Source organism: Pseudochaenichthys georgianus, chromosome 9 (genome assembly GCF_902827115.2).
Source record: "Pseudochaenichthys georgianus chromosome 9, fPseGeo1.2, whole genome shotgun sequence".
NCBI classification, from domain to species: Eukaryota; Metazoa; Chordata; class Actinopteri; order Perciformes; family Channichthyidae; genus Pseudochaenichthys; species Pseudochaenichthys georgianus.
In genome coordinates, this window is record NC_047511.1 from 27,759,546 (window position 1) to 27,781,587 (window position 22,042).

The 22,042-nt window shown below is 42.1% G+C and overlaps 2 protein-coding genes across 8 annotated transcripts; both read right to left on the bottom strand.

The window, feature by feature from the left end:
* Positions 1–388: 388 nt before the first annotated feature.
* Positions 389–8,489, bottom strand: gkap1 (G kinase anchoring protein 1). 6 transcript variants are annotated; one of them, XM_034090814.2, is made up of 13 exons: positions 8,357–8,489; positions 7,754–8,004; positions 6,998–7,156; positions 5,833–5,910; positions 3,588–3,726; positions 3,460–3,488; positions 3,103–3,261; positions 2,561–2,647; positions 2,353–2,416; positions 2,179–2,249; positions 1,176–1,253; positions 812–865; positions 389–607 (listed from the first exon to the last, which is right to left on the bottom strand). In XM_034090814.2, exons 2-13 carry the CDS (start codon positions 7,988–7,990, stop codon positions 566–568), a joined length of 1,197 nt encoding a protein of 398 aa, XP_033946705.1. In that variant the 5' UTR covers positions 7,991–8,004; positions 8,357–8,489; the 3' UTR covers positions 389–565. The 6 variants fall into 6 exon arrangements, with proteins under 6 accessions (XP_033946705.1, XP_033946706.1, XP_033946707.1 ...); XM_034090815.2 differs by having other exon boundaries at positions 838–865; positions 8,357–8,488; XM_034090816.2 differs by having other exon boundaries at positions 838–870; positions 8,357–8,488.
* Positions 8,490–8,924: 435 nt separating this feature from the next.
* LOC117452291 (kinesin-like protein KIF27) lies at positions 8,925–21,738 on the bottom strand. 2 transcript variants are annotated; one of them, XM_034090813.2, is made up of 15 exons: positions 21,291–21,738; positions 20,624–20,824; positions 19,422–20,383; positions 18,531–18,674; positions 18,255–18,431; positions 17,954–18,150; positions 16,120–16,241; positions 15,813–15,950; positions 15,101–15,300; positions 14,549–14,599; positions 14,164–14,334; positions 13,839–14,030; positions 13,170–13,397; positions 10,810–11,008; positions 8,925–10,665 (listed from the first exon to the last, which is right to left on the bottom strand). In XM_034090813.2, exons 1-15 carry the CDS (start codon positions 21,586–21,588, stop codon positions 10,058–10,060), a joined length of 3,888 nt encoding a protein of 1,295 aa, XP_033946704.1. In that variant the 5' UTR covers positions 21,589–21,738; the 3' UTR covers positions 8,925–10,057. The 2 variants fall into 2 exon arrangements, with proteins under 2 accessions (XP_033946704.1, XP_033946703.1); XM_034090812.2 differs by having other exon boundaries at positions 13,839–14,033.
* Between the last annotated feature and the right edge of the window lie 304 nt (positions 21,739–22,042).

Consider the following 22,042-nt stretch of genomic DNA (forward strand, 5'->3'; position numbering starts at 1 on the left):
CACAGCACCCAGTGGGTTATCAGAGTCCTCGTAAATTGTTGCACTATGGTACCACAAATACAAAATTACCATCTCCTCTGTGTTTCATTGTATAGTCTAATGTTGGGACAATATACAACAAAGACACATTTTGTCACTGAAAAGTATTTTATTTACGTTACAGTGAGAAAGAAAAAAGAAACATACAATTCACGTCATTTTGGTATTAAAACCCCAACAAAATCAGAGCAGGCGCACAGCCTTGAACAACACTATTATGCTTGTGCCTGCAGAGGGCAGCACCGGGTGCCAAACAACCATTTCAACACAACGTTTGAAGTAAACCATTTTCAGGAGCTTCTGTTAATTCTTGATCAGATAATTAAAACACCCTGCTTCCTCTGGAGTGTAATTTTGTATGTGTATTTAATAGGGGGGCATGCATTATATGCTGACATTGAGTCCAAGCAAAAAAACATAAAAACCAAAGGAAATAAAAACTTGATAGTGATCAGTCGTGCTTTTTCTTCATTTGTTCATCGTTTTATGTCATTTTGATGTTATGGTCTTTCCCATTTGGGACCCTTCATACATCCATCTCCGAGCCTTTCCTTCCTCTTTTGTTTCCCTGCAACCAGAAAACCCCAGAAAGTAAACAATTATTTATTATAAGTGACAACATATTTTGATGACTCAGTTCATGTTATATGTCATTAAATTCCTTGCAAGTAAAAGAACAATTAAAAGTCTCTGAACTGAAAATAAGCTTACTTGCAGACCTCACTGGATGTACTTAAACTATATAACTCTGTATTACTGCGCCTGGGCTTACTTTCACTGCAACTTCTCTCACTTCACCTGACTGCCTGCCTGCTTTTTGTCTCGTCTGTTCTACAGAAAGGGAAAGACGGGCAGTCATGCAAACATACATTAGCATCAGCTTACAAGTGTCCTCGCTCTAAAACGTTACTACACACTTACCAGACAAATAGAATGAACTACAAACTCAAGGCTTATATTCCCCTCGGAGAATGTATAGCTTTATTATCTTGTGATTTCTATGAATCTCTTCACTGTTTTAATTTGTAGTTGTGTTCTTGTAAATGTTTAACGTTCTCAGAGGTCTTAATCTCAATGAGGCTGCCTGAATAAATGAGGACAAAGGGAAATAAAAGACTGATTATTTAAACTCTTACCTGATGTTTTGGTTGATCTGACTGCAGACCTTTGACTTTAGACCTTTCTTGTTCAAGGGCAGCGTGTAGTGATGATACCTAAATAGAAAACATGTAAGAGACTGCAAGGAATCTGGGTGTGAGCCTAGATAACAACCTGTCCTTCACTGCAAACATCGCTGCTACAACCCGCTGCTGCAGATACACGCTTTACAACATCAGGAGGATGCGTCCCCAGCTGACCCAGAAAGCGACGCAGGTTCTGGTCCAGGCTCTCATCATCTCACGCCTAGACTACTGCAACTCCCTCCTGGCTGGTCTACCTGCATGTGCCATCCGACCTCTGCAGCTCATCCAGAATGCAGCGGCTCGTCTGGTCTTCAACCTTCCTAAATTCTCCCACACCACGCCGCTCCTCCGCTCCCTCCACTGGCTTCCGGTAACTGCTAGAATCCACTTCAAGACAATGGTACTTGCGTACCATGCTGCCAATGGATCTCGCCCTTCCTACATCCAGGACATGGTTAAACTGTACACCCCAGCGCGTGCTCTACGCTCTGCATCAGCCAAACGACTCGCTGCACCCGCACTGCGAGGGGGACCCAAGTTCCCATCAGCAAAAACATGTCGGTTTGCTATCCTGGCTCCAAAATGGTGGAATGAGCTCCCCATTGAAATCAGGACAGCAGAAAGCTTACACACCTTCCGGCGCAGACTGAAAACTCATCTCTTTCGACTCCACTTCGAGCGATAGAACTATTAACAAAGCACTTATATACTAATAAAGGACTGGCTTACCTAAAACCTGTTGAGTAGGACTTGAAATGTTTTTGCTCTATGAAGCCTGATGTACTTATATGATTCTGTTTTCTTCAAGTTTGTATTTTGTTGGTCGAACGCACTTATTGTAAGTCACTTTGGATAAAAGCGTCAGCTAAATGCAATGTAATGTAATGTAATATAATGTACAAAGTGTGTCTTTATCCGTGTTCTTTCTCATAATCTTTATATGACCGTAACCTACCTGTGATGACAGTTCTTCTTTTATGTGTAGTAGCTCTTCTACCTGTAGAAGGAGTTCTGCTTTATCTTTCACTGAAGGAGAGAGAAATCAGAACACATTAGAACGATGTTTTTGAATCTTTGTAAGGAAGGAAAAGCACAGAAGGATATTGGGCGTCATTTTGGTTCAACTTACTTTCTCCCTGTTGGAGCATCTTAAGCAGCTGGGAATTTCTTGCCTTCACCTCTTTATATTTCCCCTGTAGAGTTGAGAAGCAAGTTGAGAATACAAGTTTGAAAAGAATCTAAAGTTAATCATCATTGCGTGATAGATAGATTGATAGATCAATGTGAAATGACAAAATAATGAGATAACTTCTCTTGGAACTATGAAAACGGCTGACCTCCCACTGTGTAATGTTCTTCTTTAGCTTCTCGATTTCCTCGTCTTTCTTCTCCAGATCGTACTTCAGCTGTTCTGCTCGGGGATCCTTACAGACAGGTAGAAGAGAGCAAGTCAGGAGGACACATTTCTAAAAGGTCTAAGAAGAAGTCACAGCACACTAATCAAATTCATCTTTAACTAAATCTAGTCCCAAAATAAGTCACTGCATTTTCTTAGAAAGTTTCCTGCTTACTAGATACAGGACTACGGATAAGAACAGGGGTGTCAAACACATGGTGAAAGTGTCGTTAAAATCAGCCCAGGATATTATACAAAGAAAACCCCCAGCAACTCTGAGGTGAAAATAAAAGTCACATTTGAATGTTAAACTCATCTTATATTGCTGATCTATTGTCTTTCTGGCCAGATATAGGAGATACATGCAAATACAAATGAGATACAACTTTACGTGCCACAAATGTTCCTGTGCTGTAGATACCTGAGGCAGAATATAAACAAAATGCTGAGCCTATAGCTATGTGTTTCTGCCTGTCTACTCACTGGTTCATGATCTGTGGAGGTGATGACTTCTTGTCCCTGGCTGGTGAACAGCTCGCGTCTCTTCTCCTGTTGGACAATTCGAGTGACGTCGTCCTCCACCTTGTTGAAGAAGCGCTCCTCCTGCCCGTTCCCTAACACTACGTTGGCCACACTGGCATCCTGAAAGGGAGCAAGGTTTGAGTTTCCAAAGGCATGTGATATACATCATGTTTGATATTCTACCCCAAATAAAACCCTGTGCATTTTATTTACTGGTTACTTACATATTGATTATACATTTATATACAATACATTCTGCCAAATACACAAACATTTAAAATGTGGGCTATGAAAGGGAAAAGATGCTCAGGGACTCACCTCTTTCTCTTGCTTCTTATTCAAATGTTCTGCAAAGAGACAAAGGTCATTAACATTAATATTATAACGGGAGCTACACACGATCACAGTTTAAAGAATATTGAAACGGATTCATCTCTTTCTCTCACCTGCACTGCCGTCAGCCTGGAAGTCCTGCAGTGAAACCGTCTTTTTGTCTTTCACCTGCTGATTCTTCTTTTTGTCCTTCTTCCCTCCGCCATCTTTACCTACTCGTGCCTTTGGCGAGGATGCGTTTGTGTTGTTGCTCTGTGTGAAAACAGATCATTCAACTTTAACTTAGAACTAAGGCTCTTAACCTCTGGTAACTATTCAAAACAATCTACCTTTAACATGACTTTGAAATAAAACTGAATTCAACCTCTGTTTCATGCTATATGAAATGGAGTGACATACTCCAGCACACTGGATTTTAGGAATATGTAAACAATTATAAATAACTGTTTTTTTGTTATCTATTAAAAGTAAGTCAAGAGTCCAAATCAGCAGTTATGTTTGACAACAGTCCGCTCACTGTATCTTTTGAAAAATATATATAATGGCGCTTTTCCACTGTAGCACGGTTTAAACCAGGCCCGGTTTTCCACTAGGGGTTGTTCCGGCTCAGGGCTACTTTTTCACCTTTTTCTGGTCCTCCAAAATCGAGGTTCTTAGTGGGCCAACAACCGGGCTGAATATGCTAAACTAGTGACGTAAACACTCGACTGCAGAATGGTCAGAGAGAATCGCTGGCAAGGGGGCTACAACTACAACAAAATGAACATATTTTACCGTGATTTAAATTGTAATACACGTTTCAAAATGATGCCGAAGTAACAACATACTGATACTGGTCTGCAGACAAGACGGCAGACGAAAAGCTTTTCAAATGCGTGTTTTCTGAATGGAGATCGGATCGATCAGGCTAAGCTAACGTTGTATATGCTCCGACCGTCCACACTCACAACAGCCTACAGACAAAAATAAACCAGCGACTGTATTCACCATTACACAGACAGTCGGTGGTTTGTACTAGGGATGGGAACGATTAATCGAATATTCGAAATTATTCATGTATTCGAATATGAGTTATGAATATTTTTATTATTTTTTTGGGAGGGGTGCCTAAGTTGATAGCTAAATGTGTTAGTTGACGTCTAAAGGTGTGTTTTGCTCCGCTCTGTCTGTCTGTCTCCCTACACGCAGATCATGCAGACTCAAACCTCATCTTAGACCCAAATGTGGGGCAAATGCGCTCCGCATCCATTGCGAGGTTCCGGCGCTAACAGTTCATGAGCGTGCTCCCCCGCCCCCTGTCAACACTCGCGACACATGAGTGGCCAGCCTAAACAACAATAAGCGCTGCTTGGCAACCGTGTGTGGCGGCAAAGTACATAGACATTTTGAGAGGAGAGATTTAGTTTTGCGCTAAAACAGCTGATCACAACGTTCACACTCTGTGGTCACGAAGTACTCCACTAGCCCCCCCCCCCCCCTCTGTCGACTTTCCTGAAGTACTCCCCCGTTGATAGAAATCAACACGTAATGAATTAAGACCCCACGGTTTGATGATTGATAGGTGTGTGGGTTGTCTTTCATTTTGACATGCAGAAAAATGTTATAATAAATATGTTAAATGGATATATCCGCCTTCTTTCATTTATCTTTCCATTCCCACAACAATATACATAAATAAATGGCATATTTTGGACATAGTTCGAATGGTGATTAATCATGATTAATTAATTTGTATGCTGTGATTAATCTGATTAAAAATTGTAATCGTTTGACAGCCCTAATATATATATATATACATATACACATGCTATACCTTGCTATACCCGCAACCTCCGTTCCAGCTGAGAGGGTCTTCTCTACAGCTGGCCTGATTGTGAATCGCCTCCGCACATGAAAGCTGTAGGCCTATAGCTGTCAAACTGTGATCACCAGTTCAATGCATTTTACAAATTCGACTTGGTTTCTACACTTATTTGAACATGTATGTATTTATTTCCAAAAATTATTGAACTTTTTTGTTTGATCGAATATTCGAATACACATTTGCTTTCAAATTCCCATCCCTAGTTTGTACTTGTTTAACTTTTATCTAGTTTCCGAACAGATATGAGGAGCTGTGACCTCTGAGTGCCAACAGCTAACGGCTGAGGTTTTGTGGTTCGCATTGAAGTCACGCTTCGCCTGCCGAACAGCCGATCGCCCCGCCTACACTGCGTTACTATAGTTACTACCCCAGTTGGTAAACTGTAATGGAAACGCAGCATAAAGTGAGCCTGGCCTACCAAGGCCTAACCATACCGTACTAAGCTGTGCTAGGTCCTTCAGTGGAAAAGCGCCATTAGTGCGTGGAAAATGTACCGGTTTTTGTTGTTCGAAGTCCAGTTTGCTTAGAATCAAGGCCTTTTCCAAGTCAGCCTCATAGAGCTCACTGGTTATCTACAGCGGAAGAAGAAAAATACGAGACATTTTGATACAACAAGTTGTTACTGTCCGTCAGGTCCGACATGAACAGTTTAAAATGCATTTATAGAAGGAAAATAAAATATTCAAAAACTCATGCATGTGCTCTTTTCTAATGCAGCCATAACTTCCCACAACAAGTTTTCAGAAAGAGGGCAAGCAAAGATGTAATGCGGTCGGCTTCAAGCTCATATTATTGCACACAGCGATAAAAAAAAAACTCTATACTGTTGGAAGTTATGTGGCTTAGACCCCATTTACACAGGAACGTTTGCATTTACACACCGTATGCATTTTCAAAAAAGTCTTTTCTTTTCGGTTTCATTGGCATTCGGTTCAATGAACGTGTCCGTTCACACGAGACCGCTGGAAACGCTGTAGTACATATGCCGGGCCTGTAAGTGGCGCTGTTTCCGCCACAAAATACACCAAAAGCAGCAAAGAAGACCCCGGAGCATGGTTGCTTTTCTGTTTATTCTGTGCGGTGGACAGCGTGTGCTCCTGCTGTAAATCTCTCCGGTAGTCCACCAGCAGATGAAAAACACCCACCTCTCCGCCTCTTCCAAGGGACGAGGGAACCGTGCAGCAGAGTTTCCGCTAACATTTTTTTCCGCCGGTCAACGTGCCCGTTAAAGTTTAAATCTTCCGTACAAAATTTGAAAAGTGCCGGTCAAAGGTCTTCTTTGTTATTTATTGAGCTTTAAGACAAATTGATAACGACTATATAATAATAATAAACGGAGCCTCTCTTTTCCTCCCCCCCTATTTCATCGTTATCAGAAAATGATCGTATAGAGGCGTACAGACGGATTCGTTTGGCCCCCCAGAGCATTCCGTTTGCAGATCTATCCACCTTGGGACCCGTTATCGTTTGCGGGGTCCATTTCTATCGTTTTGTTACGGCCTCGTGTAAACTAAAGGGCTATACGCAAGAGAAACTATGCGGATACAACCCGTATCGTCCTCGTATAAACGGGGTCTTAGTGAAGCACGTGTAAATGATTGAGAACACTTTATTTTGGATATTACAGATCACATATTTATTGTGGTTGTGCTCGCTTACCTGTTCATCCTTCTGCTTCCACTGCTGCCACCCCTCTGGAGGGGCCACTTTGTCCCCTGATGCAGGACTGAGGAGCTCACCAGCTATCCCTGACAGAGTCATCGAGGGAGGAGGGGCAGAAGACTTCTGAGGAAGCTTCTTGAAGGCCAGATTACGTAGCTGATAGAAAGGGAGATATGAGATTACTTCAAACAGTGACTCTTCTTATGTCCACCATCGATACTAATATTGCCTTGCTCTATTGTTTTTAATTATTTGCACACAAAAGATGGTGCAGGGGAGGGAAGACCCCTTTTGGATATCAATAGTCATACTTAAAAGTAATAACACTAAACAATAAAGATTAATGGTTGGTCTGATCATCAACCAAGATCCATTCAGACATCTCTGTCCATCAGGCTATCTGTAAACTTGAACCTCGAGTTGATTTAGTTTCTCTTTTTATTATCACAGATACAATATTATGGAATATCAGGTGTTACTTCAGCTATGTTGCTAAAGGCTTGGTTATGTGTCTTATCAAGTAATAGCATGCTGGTTAAACATTTATATTAAATCAATGTCAACATTTGCTTTAAACAACTGAACAAAACAAAGACAACATGGTCTGTTGTCTGTTGGGATGTAACCTGCACCTCTCTCAACAGTTTCAATTCAGGTGAAGTGAAACAAAGGCGGAATACACTCGAGTCATGTCTGTCACAAAGTCCTGATAACATGTGTGAAGGAGGGGAATGTGATGCTGCCCTCACTCACCTCATTTGCCTCAGACTGCTGCTGTTCCTTCTTCTTCTTTTTCTTGTCTTTCTTCTTGTCGTTGCACTGAGCCCCTTTCCCCCCGGCTCCTGCTTTTCCTTGTCGGGGCTTTCCGGAGGAGTCCCGTCCGGATTTGTTAGAGGTCTTTCCCCCGTCGGAGGCGTCGGAGTCCGAATCCGAGTCTATCTGGAGCAGGGCGAACCGGGAGGCGGTGGTGGGGACGGTGATCATTGCCATGTCGTAAAACTAAACTAACCGACGGAAAAAGGAGACGACGAACAATACAGTTAGAACAACTTGAATTCAGTCATAAAACAACAACCTAGCTTCTAGTTGCAGCATATTTTCAAATATATACAATATCTTCCTAATGATTTATTGGAATCCACACATTTTACAATGAGTGTGTTTAATCATACCAGGAGGTCGTGATGATGATTTACATCTGATATGAGCTGCATCGTATGTAGCAATGTAGCTGCTAGCATTACATAGCAGCAAGTTAACCTAGCTGATAGCACACCGCTTAGCCGGGTTCGTTAGCTTCTAAACAAGTGCAAAAGTAGCGACGCATGACAGTCAAAAACACATTAATGAACTTACGTTGGTCCTTTGTTTTTAATACACGCTGTGAATCGTTTTGAAGAGATAGTAATGTCAAGTAAAAGTTGCTAAAGACTACTTTCACCTGTTCGTGAAAGGGCTATCTGTTACTGTGGTTTGCTACAAGCGACTGCCTGACTACAGCAGCCCTGTCGGGTCAAAAAGGATAACAACGATTGTCGCTCGCCCTTTCGCTTTAAAGTGCCATTAATACAAAGGAAAGCTGTTGCTGAGGTTTAATGCATATCAGACGGGTTCTATTCATGTGTATATTCGACAGTATATGCATAACATTTTCTGACAGATTCACATTGACTACCCTTCCATTTTATGCAACATTGTTGTGCTGCACCATTACATTTATTTGTCAAATATGGTTTCAGAATAATTGTTACATGTTCTTATATTATTATAGGTTAAATTACTCAGCAGTATATTACGAATTTTAATTAATTTAATTAGCTCAATTTATACAACATTAAAGTGATAAACACAACCCACTAATAGGATTTATAGGGGTTGAGGATGAGATTGAATGAGCCCTCACATTAAAGGCAAGACAGTAAGATATGCATATCAAAAAGTTTAATACATTTGACTGTAATGAGTCATTCATATAAAAAATAATTTACACAGCACTCAACATATAATGCTACTAAAAGAACATATTGCACATAGACATTCAACATTTGTATTTAAAATTGCATAAATAAAACTACAAAGCCTTATATTACTTTTGTAATTCAGAAAAACACAACTTCTGGCCATTTTAAGTGCTGAACAGTGCTTAAAATAAGGGGAAAAGGCACCATTTGATTACAATGAACTACAGGTTAATAAACACTTTAAATCCTTTAAATGAATGGTATTTGTAAAAAGAGGATAATTGTTTTAGTGGATTGCAGTTGGTGAAATATTTTAACTAATTAGAAAAGTGCTATTTTTTGCATTAAATATTCCATTCTTACACAATGTACATAAGATTAGTATTTGGGTGTGGCATGAGCTAAGACAAGAATCTGTAATTGACAAATTAAAAATTAAAATTAAAAACGTTCACTCTATTTCCGAGTAAAAAATCACAGCCAAGTTATTGGAAATGTCTTTCTATGCGTGCCTTTTATCAGGGTCACTCTGTTGTCATGACAACACTGGTCTTCTTTTGTTGAAAGGCGAAATCATTCAGCAGAGCCAGGATCTGGTAAATATGTGACCACCAGAGAGGACCAATAAAAAAGGAGGACAGTGCTACGAGGAGAGACTGAACTGGTTAAAACGGAAAACATTTTAATATTAACCACATTTCAGTCGCTTTCTTCTCCTTTGGTCACAAACTCTGCAGATCTGATTTTCTGTGGTTTCAATATTTTGTGATATACAACAGTATGGGTCTGTTTAGGAAAAAAGCTAGTAATAAAACTTGTTCAACTTTGCCCACATGCTTTTCATATTGAGTAAAATGTGAATATGGATATGCATTGCATATATACCAGTATCCTGGTTGTATAAAGTAATTTAAAGGGTGCTACTGACTGATCCAAAGCCCAACAAAGACCTACAATTAATCTTTATACAAAAGAACAATGCATGAACATTTCCACAAGATACTCAAGATGAGGGGATGCATTTTCTTAGTTTCAATAGCACCCAACTGGTAGATGTACACACTGCTCTAGATTGACTCGTCGGTACCGTGATAAATCATCTGTCTGTGTTTCTGGGCACTTCTATGGAGTCCTCTAGCATTGACTCTGTGCTGGTTTCCACAGCAGACTGTCGCCTCCTTGTGGCAGAACTACAGACCTGCAGATCAGCTGGAGAGATCTGTCTCAGCTCTCTGCGACACACACGGACAGGTGTCATCTGTGAACTCTCCCCCCTGTCACTCCCCCCCTGTGTGTGAGTATGGTTGTAATCAGACATTTTTGTTGTTCTGCGTGCTTGGAGGTCAGAAGATGAGGAGTTGCTGGGCATTTGATCTGCATGTCTCCTCATTTGAGAAACAATGTGTGCCTTTTTGTCTGTTTGCTCAGCCTGTATCTTTGTGTATGTTGTTGCAATATGTGTTCCTGTCTGTAACTCTTCAGTGTGCGTCTGGGGTTTGTTTGCACTCGCATGTAGCTGCACATTGTGTTTGTGTCTGTTCTCCTGTGTGTGTGAATGCTGATCGACAGGGTGTAGGGCATCACTGACAAGATCTTTGAGCTTCTTTTTAAGCTGCCTGCTGGAGCTTTTGTAGAAAAACAGCTCTTTCTCTAGATGCTGCAGTCTTTCTTCCAAAGCTTGCTGTGCCTCTCCTGAACCACCCTCTAAAAACATACACACACAAGAATATAGGGACACAAAAGTTAATGAAACAGCAATGTTCAATCAATTTCTGTGCTAATAGTAAAGAAAAGACCAGAATAGTTTCACATTCAAACGGTATGGTCTTGGTGATCTAATTTCCTCACCTCTGAGTTTCTGCAGCAGTAGCTGGATGTTGCTCTGGTGGTCTTGGTGCTGCTGGGTGAGCCTGCGGTCTGCATCCAGGGCTACACGCTGCATGGCGACCTCCATCTCCCTCAGCACCACCTCTCGCTCTCTGGCATGAAGCTCCAGCTCTTCACACTGCAAACGCAAATGGCCCTCCGCCTCACGAAGACAGACAACCTGGGGAGGTTTATAAAGGCGAGAGGGAACCAGAAAAGGTAGATGTTTTTACATATAATTACAGGGATAATGGCGGTATCTTTGTTTACTCTCACACCTGAAGAGGGTTAGGGTTAACTGCAAGGACAGAAAAACAGTTAGGAAGCGGTTTGTCATGGTGCAAACAAACCTCCTGGAGAGAAGTTATATCAAGTGATATTAAGATGTAGCTGCAAAGATGAAGGAGGGGATTCCATTTATAATTTAACTACCGTTATAGGAATGGTTGGGCTCAGTTTTTGACCTACAAAAACGTGTCAACTGGAGAGAAAAGCAAGCAAAGGTAAATAGCAGAGGAAGAAAGAAACAGAAACAGAAAACAGAAAGAGATGGAGTCAGTTTCCATTGACAATGGCAGAATCCATTTTTTCCAAATTAATAAACATGCTTTAAGGAAACCAACATTAGAATGTGCTTATAAATATTAAACAATACATAAGGAAAGGAATACCAAGTTAAGACAAATAGAGAACTTTCACTTGTAAAGAAGCTGGAATAGAGGCCATAGTAGTTTCCATAATGTACACTGAACACAAATATAAATGCAACACTTTTGTTTTTGCTCCCATTTTTCATAAGATGAACTCAAAGATCTCAAACATTTTCTATATACACAAAATAACCATTTCTCTCAAATATTGTTCACAAATCTGAAAAAGTCTGTGATAGTGAGCACTTCTCCTTTGCCGAGATAATCCATCCCACCTCACAGGTGTGGCATATCAAGATGCTGATTAGACAGCATGATTATTGCACAGGTGTCCTTAGGCTGGCCACAATAAAAGGCCACTCTGAAACGTGCAGTTTTGCTTTATTGGGGGGATCTGGGGGGGCCCGAAAACCATTCAGTATCTGGTGTGACCACCATTTGCCTCACGCAGTGCAACACATCTCCTTCGCATAGAGTTGATCAGGTTGTTGATTGTGGTCTGTGGAATGTTGGTCCACTCCTCTTCAATGGCTGTGCGAAGTTGCTGGATATTGGCAGGAACTGGAACATGCTGTCGTATACGCCGATCCAGAGCATCCCAAACATGCTTAATGGGTGACATGTCGGGTGAGTATGCTGGCCATGCAAGAACTGGGATGTTTTCAGCCTCCAGGAATTGTGTACAGATCCTTGCAACATGGGGCCGTGCATTATCATGCTGCAACATGAGGTGATGGTCGTGGATGAATGGCACAACAATGGGCCTCAGGATCTCGTCACGGTATCTCTGTGCATTCACAATGCCATCAATAAAATGCACCTGTGTTCGTCGTCCATAACATACGCCTCCCATACCATAACCCCACCACCACCATGGGCCACTCGATTCACAACATTGACATCAGAAAACCGCTCACCCCCACGACGCCACACACGCTGTCTGCCATCTGCCCTGAACAGTGAAAACCGGGATTCATCCGTGAAGAGAACACCTCTCCAACGTGCCAGACGCCATCGAATGTGAGCATTTGCCCACTCAAGTCGGTTACGACGACGAACCAGAGTCAGGTCGAGACCCCGATGAGGACGACGAGCATGCAGATGAGCTTTCCTGAGACGGTTTCTGACAGCAGAAATTCTTTGGTTATGCAAACCGATTGTTGCAGCAGCTGTCCAAGTGGCTGGTCTCAGACGATCTTGGAGGTGAACATGCTGGATGTGGAGGTCCTGGGCTGGTGTGGTTACACGTGGTCTGCGGTTGTGAGGCCGGTTGGATGTACTGCCAAATTCTCTGAAACGCCTTTGGAGACGGCTTATGGTAGAGAAATGAACATTCAATTCACGGACAACAGCTCTGGTGGACATTCCTGCTGTCAGCATGCCAATTGCACGCTCCCTCAAAACTTACGACATCTGTGACATTGTGCTGTGTGATAAAACTGAACATTTTAGAGTGGCCTTTTATTGTGGCCATTCTAAGGCACACCTGTGCAATAATCATGCTGTCATGCTGAGAAGTGCTCACTATCACAGATTTTTTAAGATTTGTGAACAATATTTGAGAGAAATGGTTATTTTGTGTATATAGAAAATGTTTTAGATCTTTGAGTTCATCTCATGAAAAATGGGAGCAAAAACAAAAGTGTTGCATTTATATTTTTGTTCAGTGTATGTGCATATATTTAATTTCACCTTGTTGAAATATCTGATGAGCAGCTCCGAGGCCTCGGGTGGTGAGAGGTCCCTCAGCTTCCTGATGACACCACAGAGTTGGGCGGGGTCAGGGCTGTGAGGCTGATGTGAAGAAGAGTCTTTAATCAGCAACTTCTTCTGTTGGTCCTGGATGGAGTGGTTTTTAAACTCTAGAGCTGCATCCAGAGCTTCAATAGCTTCCTCCAGCTGAAGCAGGGAATGCTCCTCCTACATGGAGACAAACACAAATCACAGTGCACACAATATAAAAGTTGCACAATAATGAAAATAAAATGTCCCGTGCTATATATACCAAGTTAATACTTTTGTCATATATTTTTTTATTTTAATTAAGATTCAGTTTGTGGAGACCTTTGTAGGAATAGCCTGTTTAAATATTTTGAATTTTGAATAAACTTGAGTCCTCTTTCACTACCACATTCTGAAGAAAACTTTATCGCAACACTAGTTAATATAGTTTATACCAGAGCTGAATAGCCTGGTTGAATGGCAATTCATTTACTACACTATTTAAACACTGGCCATGTTGTTTTATTCTAAAATAAACTACGATCATTTTAGTAAGAATACATTTGTAACCAGGTTTAGTTTACACTAATAACCCTGAAACGTACAGTACACACAAATACAATGTTACTGTTTCCTGACCTCCACAGTGAGCACTCTGTTGTCCTTCAGCTCGCGGTCCAGAGCGTCTCTCCTCTTTTTGAGTGTGTCCCTCTCTCTCTTCAGCTCCTCCATGGTGACTCCTCCAGTCTGCCTCACACTGCTGCTGCTCCCCAGCTGCTCCTCCAGAGACTCCAACCTCACCGACACACTCAGCAGGTTCTGACTCAGAACCTGCTGAGTCATTGATATATAAACTTCCAGGGCTGGGCTTCCATAACACATGTTTCCCAAATCCATAAGTGCATCAGCTATAGACGGTTAAATCATAAATCACACAGCGGTACCAACGCCTATGCAGGCTCACCTGACTGGAGCGCAGCCTCTTGATCTCTAGTTTGTTTTTCTGTTGCAGACAGGCCTCTCTGCGTAGAAGCACCACCTCTCTCCTCCTCAGCTCCTCCTCCAGCTCCTGCAGCTCTGCTCTCTTATGAAGCACACGCTCCTCCTCCTCCTCTAGCCAACCACTGTCAAGCAGCTACAGAGGGGTGAGGAGAGATTAGGGGAAAAGGGATAGAGGAGATGATATAAACATGGGGGAAAATAGGAAGGCAACAACAATGACAAAGAGTGGGAAATAGAAAACAAGAAAGATTGTATTTGAAAGAAAATCTGTTTAAACTCCAATTTTTAATGGAGAAAAACAAAACAAACTTTTTAAGAATGTATACTGTTTCTATGTTTTCCTTTACCTCTTCCTGGTGATTGCTTTTGATTACAGTCATATCTCCTGCCCTCTGCTCCTAACAGAAAAGAAAACACAAAAATAAATATTTGTTCCCAAAAGTCTCGTCAATGATTGTTAAATGTGACTTGAAAAGTGCTATATAAATCAAATGTATTATTATTATTATTATTATTGTAGTGTTAGCTGTCACCTTTTTGCACTCCCAATGACACTTAACTAACACAACTGAGATGTGTGTGTTGTGTGTAAGTGTGTGTATACCCTGGTAAATCAAAAGCTAAACATCAATGTAAACTAAAGCACCTAGAGCCATCAACAAAAGTTATTTTGTAACAATGCCAACACTATTGCTTCGCCTAAGAGCTTACTAGCTTAACTGGCTGTCAGATATCAGAGCGGTTAGAATATAAATCAAATGATCTTGCTGTGTTAACCCATTTATAGACAATTGTTTACACAACACTGAAGTGTAGTCTAATATATGTTCATCTATTTTCCTATTGCACTGTCCTCACAAGGTGTTTGATGTTACTGTTATAAAATCTGTAAAACTAACCTCCTTTTCCTCCGGCTCCTTGGTGTCGGCCTCTCTCTGCGGCCTAAGGCTGCTCTGAAGCTGCTCTCTCTGCGCTCTCATGTGCTGCAGGCTGCGGTAGACCTCTGCTCGGACCCTCTGGCTCTGCAGGGAGAGTCTCACCAACACGCCGGCGTCTCTTCCATCACCACTGTGCCCGCCCACTGCCTGGGTCTCCTTGTCTGACAAACACATTCAGAGATGGTTATAATTAGCATACACATTGTCAAAGGTTTTGAAACTGTTATGTTGTAATGGGATGATTCACTATGTGGTTTTGTTACCTGGAACTTAAGTAAGAAATCCCAGTTAATGCAAGGTCAATAAGAATAAGGCTGCAAATACTAAAAAGAACAAGATTTTTATAAAAAAAATTCATCAACATCAAAGCTGTATTTTGTTCCTTCACATAAACCTTGGTTTAGGAGGCTTCCAGCTGCACCAGAGCTGTACATTCCTAAAAGTTTTTGTAATTTTAAAACTCCTGTTTTAAATTGATCAAAACTACTATTTTGGTATTTTAGAAATCCCATTTTCTTTTCAGATTTTTACAATATTTGGCAATTAGCATAGCAGCTGAGCATTCTTCTGGTCATCTGTTTGTTTTGCCAAATCATTTCATATAATTTGTCTTTGCTATCGTTGTTGACAATTAGTGTCACCACCGTGTTATAATGTATATTTATAAACACACCAGTTTTGTGAAGCTCTTTGAGGAGCTCCTCTTTCATACGCATGTTGACCGACAGATCTTGGATCCTCCTCTGAGTCACGCTGGCTCTTAGTCTTCCCTTCTTCATATGGCTTTCAGTAGTGTGCTCTTCCTTGGTTCCTGATAAAACAATAACAAATAACTATATGAAGAGGAAACAACCTCTTAAATAAATATCTACTCCTTGGAATGTCACATGAAGGATTGGAGGGAAGCATGCCCCTATCAGTACAAAGGACATGAAAACTAAATACTGCAAAAACATATATAAAGTACATGTTCATTGTACCTGTGGTTCGCTGAGGCTGCTGCACTGATGGATTTCCGTTTGATGCTTGGTCTAGATTGGAGTTTTTCTCTTTCACTGCAGATGTCATCTGCCGGTTGGTCCATGTTCTGTTTAAAGAACGCCTGGAGAAACGTGATTTATTAGGCAGATCATTTTAGATGAACTCACTGCAAAAGAAAGCTGATTTTCTGAATGAGAGCATGTGTGAAATTTAAGTCAATAATTGTTTGTATTTCTGTGGCTTGTATAAGAGGAGAACAACTGTTATACATAAACAATTTAGCTGAACGCCTGGGATCATTAATGGCCAAACATGTCACCTTTCATCCTTTTTAAAAGCAGTGCGCTCCCCGCAATCATGCACCCCCAGAGATTTCACATCTCCTTTATGCCCAATAGTACATTGCATCAATTGGGAAGCTGTCAGCAGGTGTGACCAGGTGAAATATGGCACAAAAGCTTGGTGCTGGCTAAACACATTTAAATTATTTAACTACATTATATATACTATGTGTAATATATTGTTCTTCAATTCAGAACTAAAGTCAGAGGCTGGAATCTCACTTATTATTTTTGAAAATTAGCAAAATGTAATCATGTAAAAGTATGGAATTGAAAATTAAAACATGCAGGATTTGTGTGATTTGTGAGAGGCTCATGTGCACCAACTAACACAATGACAAGTGCTTTGTTGACCTTATGGCTGCTGACTGACAGCACACATTGCAGTCATCCTCAACACCAAAAGTGTAGTGTGTCACAAAAAAAAGCCCTCTACCATGCCTCTCTTAAGCCCGCGTCACACTGTCCCGAAATTGACACCCGATGGACACACGATAAAGGACATGTTCAAATTCGGCTCTGATCGTAGCAACATCGGGCCATTCGTGAGGGCATCTTAAGCCATCGTATGACCGCCGGTGGAGTTTCTCAGGCTCCGGCAGCAACTTCGTGAGCGGCAACTTTGTAAGGCACTCGTGAGGGCATCTTGTCAAATCGTGTTATCATCGGTGCCATCGGGCATTCGCCCCACACTCTGATCGGGGCGAATGCCCGATGGCACCGATGATAACAAGATGCTCTCACGATGGCCTTACGAAGGGCAAAATTGACACACCAATTCAACACGAAAATTAACCTTCGCAAGGTCCTTCGGCAATTTTTTGGCATACCAAAGATTTTGCCACCGCTCACGAAGTTGCTGCCGGAGCCTGAGAAACTCCACCGGCGGTCATACGATAGCTTAAGATGCCCTCACGAATGGCCCGATGTTGCTACGATCACAGCCGAATTTGAATATTTCCTTTATCGTGTGGCCATCTGGTTGTTTTATTGCACAACAAAATCATGTAAACATATTATGTAAATAACCCAATTTGTGTCCTGTGAAACTGAAAAGGATATAATATATTATTTTGAAGGCGAGTTGACAGGAAGTTGTTGTTGCTATGGAAACAACTTAATATTTTCTACATATAAAGACAGTTAAAGTAAAGAACAAAGTCTGAAAATATCAGTACAGTATCATAGTACTTTAACATAATTGTTTTTGTTACTTTCGTTGCAGTTGTATGTCTTAAATGTAATGTAAATGTTGCCTTTGTGTGTGGTTCGGGGCCATCTTCGTGCGAAATTCAAAATTCCATATTCGTGTGTCCATCGGGTGTCAATTTCGGGACAGTGTGACAGGGGCTTTATGGAGGTCACTGCTCTACAAAGCGAGAGCAGGTGAGAAATTAATGTTATCTATTGGCTGTAATGGTATGTGTTGAAATGAATCACTTGAGGCATGACAAAGAAAGAAACAGAAGGTTAGTATTATACAGGCTCTCACCTGAATCCCACTCTTCCCACAGAGACATCCCCCTCCTCCTCCATCTCTGGATCGCTGTCTCTGCTCTCTGCCTGTTGTTTTATGAATGGACAGTATACTTCATCCTTCTCCTCGATCTCAGCCAGCAGGAGATGACTGCGCATCTTAAAGGCTGCCATCACCCTCTCCAGAGAATATGCTGGGGGACTGGATTGAATCTAAAACCACACAAGCATTTGCACAGATATATGTATAGCCATTAAAGGTCAACAAGTATGACACAGAAATCCACACATACAGAAGAAAACGTGCAGCTTCATACCCTCCTGGGAGGTCCGTGTCTATAGCTTTGTCGGATCAGAGGGACACTGTGGGACCTCTTGTATGAGTTCCCAGAAGCCCCTATTTCAAGATTTCCCTCGGAGGCTGCACCCCTAAAGGTCACAAGGTCACTGCGAAGACGACTGATGGTGATCTGCTGGTCTACCAGTTGTTCAGTCTGAAAACATTAACACATTTGTTTAATTTGCAGATAATATACAAAGCTAAGGGTGTCAGCATCTTTTTGTACCGTATAAAAGAGCCACCCTCTCCTCACCTGTATTCGTGTGCGTTCCTTTTCTTCCTCTAGGGCCTGAAGGTGGGTTTTTCTTTCTTGAAGAAGCTTATGTACTTCTTTTTGGACCTGTCTTAGTTCTGCATCTTTCTGCTCCAATAGCTGTTCCTCTAAGGTGAGAGACTCCTGAGAGACAGAGAGAGAGAGAATGTGTCTCTGCTCACTCTATACTTCAACTTTTCAAGTTAAGAAACACCAGCAGCAAGCAAGCAATCTTTGCCTCAGAGCTTTTGCCACACACAAAGCATCATATCAGACACCTCCCACCCTGCTTATTCTGCTCTCTCTGCTCCATCTGTAAATTGTTCCTGGAGCATTATATCTTACACTACCTGTCTCCGTAAGCGTTTCTTTTCACAGCTAACTCAAACTTTCTCTGCCATGTTTTTTTGGTTTGATTAGTTTGTTTGTCAGCAGGGTTACGGTAAAAACTACTGGCCAGATTAACATTACATTTTTTGAAGGAGGAACCGTGGGCTTCAAAAATTATAACCTTTTGGCCCAAATCAAGGGAAAGATACATTTATTATTAAGCGTATATATTGGTCACCTCTGTGCTCTCCGAGTGCACTAAATCAATGTAATTTTCCATTTCTTAAATGACAATCTAAAGTTAAAATGTTCCACTTGTTGGCTTTGAATAAATAATATATTTTTCTATTTGTCGCATGGCAACATTTTCAACTATGAGATCTTCCTGAAGCGGTAAAGATAGCCTGATAGAGGAAGCCTGAGGAAGACTTTGTAGATTGAAACATTCCTATGCATGAAAACAAAAAAATTTATTCTGAGTGTTAACATGTAACATTGCACAGTTTTTGCCTCAATGTGCGCAAAGTTGTATTTCTCATTCCTTGTCTTTGATAAAATTACCTTGCATTTGTGGAGTTCTTCTCTGAGCTTTAGTATGGTGACATTGTGGTGTTGATCTCCATTCCCCTCTGGCATGTCCTTCTCCTCAGCTTGAAGTGAGTGATTGACAGCTGTCAGTCTCTTCTGCCAATCCTGCAGCCGCTGTGTAAAAGAATGACTATGGGTGGGGCCAGAGATATCTGCCAACAAGGCAGCAGCTTCCTGAGCCAGAAGACGGTACTGTGATGTTTCTTCTTGGTTCCCGTTGCTATCTGGATCAGGTATGCTCATCTGATTGAAGCTGTCCCCCTCTCCAGTTTTCCCAGATGTCCTCTCCATCTCCCTCTCCTTCTCTTTCAGTAGCTCTCTCAGTGTTTGAACTTCATACTCCAGCTCGCCCAGTCGAGCCTCACCTGGGTCCCATGGGGTAGTTCCTGATTTAACCTCTGTTGGATTGGTTCCGGGATGATTACGAATGTGACGAGCCTTGGATGCAAACTGCAGGACACTCAGGGTCTCGGCTACACTGTGGTGAGAGGGGCTCACACACGCCACCACCAGCGTGTGGGCGGTGCCTCCCAACGAGTCCCGGAGGAGGCGTGTGATCTTGGCGTCACGGTACGGTATGTGGACACTGCGATTTCTCCCAGGGTCCGAGAGGGCGCGGATGACGTTGCCGAGGGCGAGCAGGCCTGTGTTGATATGAACACTCTCTTTGAGTCGTGTCCCGGTGTTTCCAGTTTTTCCAGCACGCTCCGAGCCTGCTAGGTCAACCAGACAGAGTTTGGAGGAGCGGACAGACTTTAAGGAGGAGTTGTTGCTGTGGAAACACTGGATGAGCTGGATGGTGAGGATGGTGTGGGAGCGGCTGGAGTGCTCATTCATTCCTGTGGTGCCCGTGTGGCGCAGGGCATTGCCCGTCTCTATAACACTTAGGAGCTCCTCTGCTGAGGTGACCACCATCTCTTTGGCTCCCACCACCACTGGAGACACAAACAAGGGTATTTGTTAAGGAAACACTCAGTTGAAACATGACTTTCCCCCATTGGCAGTAATCCATAGTACAAACTGAATGACTGAAGTCCAAACCAATAGCAAACTTGGCATGTGATGCCTGAAAGTACAGGTTTCATGTTTTTATTTAGGAAATACTCAATGTGAGATTAAAAAATATATACATTTTTGACACATTTTCTTGGCTGTCAAAAATACTTTTTATGTACCTGTGTTTCCTCTCTCATCCTCTCTGATATGAAGTTCTTTGTGGATGGTGTGCAGCTCCAGCAGGTCTCGTAGTTCTTCCTTGTACAGCTCCATGTATGACACCCCCACTTTGGTTTCCCCACCATCACTGTTCTTCCTCTTCTCCTCCATCAACAAGAACACATCCTGGGCCACACGGTCAATAATTCCTCCCTCTTCACCTGAGAGAGGTTTTACGAGAAAATAAATGAATAGTTAAGAAGACCAGAGACACATAAGTAAAGACCTTTTAGGGCAGTAAATTAGGGAACAGGAAATCTTGCTTCGGTCTTGAGATGTCTTTAATTCCTTTACCACAAGATCTGAAGTCTTGGTCTGCAAACAAAATCATTCTCTAAAACTCAACTGACTGAAATGATTGAGTGACATGTTCAGACTACATGTGTAACTGTTCACACCTAGCTTACAAAGGTGAGCTTGAACATACAGTCCTGATACTCCCAATTTATCCTCACAATGAACAAACTCCAGAACTCAAAAACAATGTTTTTTCTAAGTTTAAAGATAAAAAATGCTGCTCACACCTGTTATTGTCTAAAATAATCAGCATATCTGTTGAACTAAACCATCCTCTGGATCTGTTTGAACCTACCTCTGGGGACTACATCTACCACCTGCCCAACTTACTCAGGTTTCCCCCTCCTATTGTGTACGTCTTCCCTGAGCCGGTTTGACCGTAGCAGAACACGGTGGCGTTGTATCCGTCCAGCAGGGACTCCACCAGCGGCTGGACGCAGGACTCGTGCACCTCGTCCTGGTTGGCTGTGGGTCCAAACGCGTGGTCGAAGGAGAAGAGTCTGTCCGAGCCCAGCATCACCTGAGCGGAGTCCGGCACCACCCGCACACACACCTGGTGGTGGTGGAGGACTTCTCTTGGGAGCAGGGGCCGGACCCGGAGCGCCACCCGGACACACACCTCGTTCATCCCGCTAAAGTTTACTCACCATTATTACCGGTAATGAGTTCTGCTGAAAGTTGTTTTTCTTCTTGAGCTCTTATCGGATACGAAATCGAGTATAGTCAATGGTCTACATTTTAGCAGAAAATCCTCGTCCTCGCCTGGCTTGTTGTTAACTTTGTGACATCTACCGTTTGTTGTCGCTCCTTGGTTGCCCGGGAAACCGCCGCCGCGGTGCAGCAGCAGTCGAGGAGAGCAGGAGAGGCGTTCAAGAGCCTGCATGGAGGAGGACCGAGGCGTGAAGGCGACAGCGCCACCAACGACATGTATCGGCATGTCTTTTTTTGTTGCTGTAATTTCCTTTGGGTCTTTATTCTCTTGAATATGACATATTACTTTTCGACTGTGCAATAAAAAAAGAATTAGAACGTTTTATTATTTATTAATTTACAGTGACTTGACTTGATCAGTGCAAGATATG

Coding starts and splice junctions, on each gene's coding strand:
- gkap1 (XM_034090814.2), bottom strand. CDS start 7,990: ATGGCAATGATCACCGTCCCCACCACCGCCTCCCGGTTCGCCCTGCTC. Junction 3,727..5,832: donor ACTTCGAACAACAAAAACCG/GTACATTTTCCA, acceptor GTTTTCACACAG/AGCAACAACACAAACGCATC. Junction 2,250..2,352: donor GATGCTCCAACAGGGAGAAA/GTAAGTTGAACC, acceptor TCTCTCCTTCAG/TGAAAGATAAAGCAGAACTC.
- LOC117452291 (XM_034090812.2), bottom strand. CDS start 21,588: ATGAACGAGGTGTGTGTCCGGGTGGCGCTCCGGGTCCGGCCCCTGCTC. Junction 18,675..19,421: donor AAGAACTCCACAAATGCAAG/GTAATTTTATCA, acceptor TCTGTCTCTCAG/GAGTCTCTCACCTTAGAGGA. Junction 11,009..13,169: donor TCATCAGATATTTCAACAAG/GTGAAATTAAAT, acceptor AAACCTCCCCAG/GTTGTCTGTCTTCGTGAGGC.